General features: G+C 40.0%; 1 protein-coding gene across 1 annotated transcript in view; it reads right to left on the reverse strand.

Annotated features, from left to right (window-relative positions):
* Positions 1-6,439, reverse strand: part of Fam160a1 (family with sequence similarity 160 member A1) — a 78,513-nt gene that overhangs the window by 62,862 nt on the left and 9,212 nt on the right. Inside the window, exon 2 of the mRNA XM_013348640.2 lies at positions 3,111-3,737. Coding sequence (XP_013204094.1) covers positions 3,111-3,737 — 627 coding nt within the window. The remainder of the gene's footprint in view (positions 1-3,110; positions 3,738-6,439) is intronic.

Consider the following 6,439-nt stretch of genomic DNA (forward strand, 5'->3'; position numbering starts at 1 on the left):
AGAGAGAGAGAGAGAGAGAGAGAGAGAGAGAGAGAGAGAGAGAGAGAGGTGATCATTTAGTGCCCAGCCATTTGTTGGTACCAGATTGTTCTTAGGGCATCTCTATTCCCCTTCTTTTCTTGAGAACCAAGAAATGAGAGAGCAGAACCAGTCAGCTCTTCCTATCAACTCTGAAGACAAAAGTTTCCAAAAGGGGTCCAGTTTGCTAAGAGAGTCATTGGTCTTCCAGCAGCTTGATGTTAACACACTTTAACAATCATACTAATTAGAGAAAGTTCTTTGTCAATTGTGGCCTTAGCTGGTTGGCTAATAGAGTATGCTTTTATCTGTAACATAAAGGGTTTTTTATTTTAATTATGTTGTCAGATGTAATTATGGAAAACTGGGTATAAATGAGATTATGGGCTCTATCCTGAGGGGCAACCTAACCCGAGAAACTTGTCTTCCATTTTAGCAAATGAGGTCAGCTGACAATGGTTTTCCCTCCACTTTTAACGAACTGTATAACATTTTAAAATGCATTTTTATAAAGGCAACAATTAGTGAAATCAGCTCAAACACAGTTAATGGAAATCTAAACATTAAAACTACACCACATTCTTTTCCCAATACAGTTGAATTTTTAGATTATGAAATATTACAGATAAGTAGAAAATGATAGACTTGAGAACCACTGCAATATTTATCAGATGTTATCATTTTGCTACAGTTTCTTCAGAGTATTTTGCATGCTTTTCAAAAACTGGTACAGCAGCAGGTGGGGCATGGGGCTGAGTGACAGAGTGCGTGCATGAGGATCTGGGTTCAACCAATCCACGGTGCCAACAAACAGAACAAACCCTGCTCCATTCCCATGGCCATCCTCTTCCTTTCTGCCTCCTCAAGGCTGACCCGAGTCCTGAAGTTAATATTTATTATTCTTGTTCTTGGTTTTGTCTTTGTTTGGTCAGTTTTTGTTTGTTTGCTTGATTTGTTTTTTCCTTAAACTATGTGTGTGTCCAAAAAAAAAGTGTACCATTCTAAAGCCTTATGTAAATTTATATAAATGTTAAACTGGTAGGTAGCACTTTGCTATTTATTCATTATGCATCATGCTTTTAGATTTGTTGGCCTTCATACATGTAGGTGTAGCTACATACTAATAGACATTTTCACGATCTAATAATCTTTCGTTTCATACATTTCGACTTTTATTTTCATTAAATCACTGTTCAACTGAACATACCTGTGACAATATTTGTAAGTAAAGCTTCAGGGTCACACAGTATGCAAAAATTTGATGTTAGTGACCATAATTATATTGCTTTCCTAAACATATATCAACTTATTTCTCAGAAGTTCTTGTCTTTTCTGTATCTTGAAATACTTGGGCACATTACAGTTACTCAAATTCCACAGTCCAAATAAGAATTCACTTTTGCTGTACATTCTGTGGCTTTGAGCAAATATACAAGGGCATGCATCCACGCTAATGTTATTCCTGCCTACTTTGGGAGATGCTTCTCTTTCTACTGATATCATAGAGGTTTTCTCTCTAACATGTCATCTAGTGTATTCAGACAATACACATCCTTTTCAGATTGTCTTCTTTCAACATGGTTGTATGTCTTAAAGTTCCCATGGTCTTTTCATGTCTTGTTAGGTCATTTCAACATTGGATGGATCAGTTTTTATTCGCCTAGTAAGGGTGCTATCTTGGTTGCTTCTACAATTAATACTATGAATAAAGCCACTAGAAAGATCCATGTTCAGGTTTTTGTGTGGATGTAAGTTTTAACTCCTTGGCGTAATATCAAGGAAAGCATATGATAAAAGCATGTTTGATAGGAAACTGTCAGGACTGGAAAGATAGCCCAGTGTTTAAGAACATTGAATGTTCTTCCAGAGGACCTGAGTTAGATTCCCAGAACCAACAGGGTGATTCACGACCCCTGTAACTTCAGCTCTAGAGGACTGAATGCTGTCTTCTGACCTTCAGAGGCACTGCATGCAAGCAGATACACATACAGGCAAAATACTCATATATATGAAAATGAATAAATAAAAACCACTTTAAAAAGAAAACTATCAATCTGTCTCCAAAGCAGCTGCACCAAATTGCATCCCCACCAGTAATTAAAATGAATTCCACATCCTTGCCTGCACTTGGTGTTGTTGGTATGGTCTGTGAACACTGGCGTCAAGTGAACCCCTCTTCATGAGCATCATCTCCCCATTCTAAGCAGACACACCCACCCACCACATATATTTCTAAATGTCCTCTAGGGATTATGTTTCTCCTGGTCTAAAATCACCCATATGATGTTTACTAGCAATAACAAAAAATCTCATCTACCCATAGCAACCTGCCTTGCCTTGTCCAACAAAACTCACCAGGGCTCTCCTAGCTATTCCATGTACGTAAGGCTACATGATTTATAAAGACTGATAGAAAAATAGAAAATAGCAATGTTCACTGAGCTTAGGAAGCATTGATAGCTATTGCCCAACCAACATAACACCCAGATCACTCAGAGACCTACGAAGCCCTGAAAATTACATACTGTTCCCATCTTTTCCTGGTGCTGAGCATTGGCTACTCCAATACATACCATTTTGGTTTCATGCCATGGATTAAGGAACTTTTCAAAGTAGAGAATTTTTTGTTACTGCAAATACATATTCATTTTTCAATAAAATCAGCGCTACAGACCAACAACTTACAGTCGTTATCTTGCTGAGAAACAAATTAATTTATGAAAGTAGCTGTGAGGGGTCTTACCACATGCCTTGACTCAGTGGAGCAAAGTCAATCTGAAAGGCTATGAATTTTAAAAGTGCAGGCTTTACCAACCTCTATGCATATATCCTACGAGGAAATAAAAAGTGTTTCCAACACAATAAAAATGAATTAAGAAATGGTCACAAGTCTAGAGGTAAATTTTGAGCTGCTACTGCTCAGCCAAATTTTAGCACTGAAACTTAGATACCTCTGCTGCCGCCAAGCAAGTTCCTCTGAACGTCTTTCCATGAAAGGTACAACTTCAAAAAACGGAACAAAGGATTTGCTATTGGCACATGAGAGGAAAGAAGTGAGCTGGAAGGAAAGCACAGCAAGGGAGGGGACTTACTGGACAGAAGTAGGTGTTCTCCACAATGTGATTGGCCACCATGCTGTTCTCCGCGGAGAGAGACATGATAAACAGCAAAGCATCCCGAGCTTGCTGGCCTACTGTGCCCTCCCGATGAATGAAGGGTATCAGAAGAGAGAAGATGAGGAAGTTGGCGGCCCCTTGGTCCTCACTGGTGTGGAAGAAGAGTTCCAGAATAGATGGGTCTTTGGCAAGGATGGAGCAGAGCTGGTTGAGCAGGACGACCAGCTTTGCCTCCACGGCTGGGGTGGTTGTCCCCGAACAGGAGCTCAACAGCATCATCAGGGGCTTCAGGATGGGCTTATGGTGCAGCAGGGGCTGGTATGACTGCGTGACCAGCATCTCATACATCTTCAGCTGCTCCAGTTTGGTTTCGTCGGTGAATTCCCGCCTCAGGCTCCAGAGGAAAAGCTTCTCCATGATGTTCTCACAGACCACAAACTCCAGAATTGGCCCCATGGCAGCATCCTTGGCTTGTTCTTCAATGAGCAGGAACAGCATGTGTTCCACATAGTTCTGCACAGCGCTGGCCTCATCTGGAGGGATCGATCCATATTTTGCCTGGGTGTTCTTCAAGGGGTCATGCTTCTCTAAGATCTTCACAACCTGCAACATATCAACCACCTGTCATCCACTGCCACTCACCATAGTTCCCCAAAACACACTGTTTTTGACCAGATTGGCACAAAAACACAGGAGCCATTGGATGCAAAATACCTATAGCTATCAAATATGCTAAAAGTACAAAAGTTAAAAAAAAGCAAAAAATGCAAAAATGGTAAGTGCTTTTGTGTTCAAAGAGAAAAAAACAAGTTACTTTCCATCTAAATCATCTATAACACAACACTGCCTTTTAAGTTTCAAATGCATTAAACAAGTAAAAAGAAACCTGGATACCCATATTCTTCCCTAAAACAATTGTTCTGAAGACTTCTGCAGAGCAACGGAAGTCCTTATGTGCTCTTGACAAACACTATGCCTCCCTTCTCCACTTGGAGGGGCACAGCAATAGGAGCGTTGAGAGGAAAGTGAGAAACTGTAGGCTAGCACAAGCAGAATCAATTCTAACAGAGGCACAGACACAAGAACCAAAATCTGGAGTATGAACATGTTGTTCTTTAAGCCAAAATAAATAAACAAGCAAATAAATAAATGCCTTCCTGGGGTAATCAATTACAAAATAAATTTCTTAAGTTTGGAGTGATATGAAAGTTTTGGATATTGTGGTAAAAATAGTCAATGAAACAAAATTAGGCACCACCCAACACATGGCTAAGGTAGATACATTTTGTTCCATATCTGGATAGGTCACGCTACATCCTGGTCTGTCTCCCTTCCTTCCCAATTTCTGACCTTACTCTGCCCACTGATACTTCTACTTGGGCGCCTGGAAATTTGAGCCATTTTATATCTTAATTTCCATTTACCTCAGTGACATGGGCGTCTATAATAATCCATTCACTTTCCTCCCTTTAAAACACTGCACCTGGTATTTTTAAACCACCCGACATTTTATTAGCGACTCTGTCTTTGCTTCTGTTTGCCTTTCTGAACAGCATCTAACGCAATATTTGCCTTCGGCGGTTCCCTCCTGGCCCAGTTCTATGATGCGTTGCTACATGTTATGTATTTAGAGGCGGCTGGAACACCGGACGGCAGAGGCGGCCAGAACATGTTATGTATTTAGGTAACAGGGGTTTTTTTTTTTTTTTTGAGTTGTTGGGGAAGCTGGCAAATACACAATGTCATGTCAGCATGCATGAGCAATCAGGGAAATTATTTCTCAAGAAAACGTCTTCATTTCTCATCTGTCAAAATTGTGAGAAAGGAATCTTTGTGGACCAGGTGAGGATATCCTGACAGAATGGATGCATTGCCACACTATCTGTGATCTCTATCAATTTTCATCACAAAGCTGATAATACTGTTTCACAGAGGGAAAAGTGACCCCAACACTTGAGCTGACATTTTTTTTTTTATGAGGAAAAGCATTTCTTGAACAGCTACCCAAATGATATCAGGTCCATGGATTGGTGACCACAAGGCGGCCACTGGATATCCTCTGCCACAAACCTCCTGATAGCACTTGGTGTCCTACACATTCTCGGGTGCTGCAGAATTTCCTGCAGGCCCACTGAGCTTGCATGAGGACATCTGCAGAGAGGAACACAGTAACGCACTGGTCCTGAAGGGGCTTTTACCCCAACACCATACTTTCTCCAGCCCCCAAAGTTCCTAACCTGAAGGTTTTGCCTTCTCAAGAATGAACTGACTTGTGCTTTGTCAGTGCTAATTTCAAAAGTCCATGCACTGAGTCTACCTGTGAGGATTTATTTACAGCTAGGCCTCCAGGTAAAATGTGGTTACATTTCTCACTCTGTTCAGACTGTGCAAACTGCCTAAGACTGAAACTGCTTTATAGACGGGTAGCAGCATGCCAAATCACCTCAGCCTTCCTTAAAAATAATCCAACAATGTGTAACAACAGTTGTGAAATTGTTCCTGATCTCAGACTAATCTGAGTTGAGGGGAACTGCCTAAAATGTTTGTGTCAACATTTAGAAACACTATTGACCCGGACGGTCAAGAATAAGAGAATTATAACCAAAACATACCACCATACAATATAACTACTGTTACACAAGTGAATCATATTATCACACACTAATTATTTACATATATGTATAAACATATATCTGTATATACATATGTATACATATATGTATATATAAGTATATATGTAAATAATTTGCTAAAAGGAAATACAGGGGCTAGAGAGATGGCTCATCAGTTTAGAGTACTGGTTGTTCTTGCAAAGGATCCAGTTCAGGGATGGAGGGGGGAGGACCTTGGACTTCCCACAGGGCAGGGAACCCTGCCCTCTCTTAGGACTGGAAGGGGAGGGGAGAGGGTAAGTGGGGGAGTGGGAGGGAAATGGGAGGAGAGGAAGAAGTGGGAATTTTAAATGGTATTATTTATAAAGAAATAAAAAATTTAAAAAAAGGATCCAGTTCAGTTCCTTAAATTCACATAGCAGTTCAAAGCCCCCTGTAACTCAAGTTATTAAAAACCCAATTCTCTAGAATGCCTAAGCGGTATAAATTTATAGATATACACTTATGCTATGCATATTTAATCAAATACTTACTGTGTATCTAATATATATATATATGTAATATTCAGCAAAACAATTCATACGACCACAAATCATGTTCTTCTCATTCATTAACTTGTATTTATATGTATTATTGTTTCCAAGAATTCTATTACTAAGCTTCATTCCCAGACCTATTGGATGGAGGGAGGGA

Source organism: Microtus ochrogaster, chromosome 1, assembly GCF_000317375.1.
Source record: "Microtus ochrogaster isolate Prairie Vole_2 chromosome 1, MicOch1.0, whole genome shotgun sequence".
NCBI lineage: Eukaryota > Metazoa > Chordata > Mammalia > Rodentia > Cricetidae > Microtus > Microtus ochrogaster.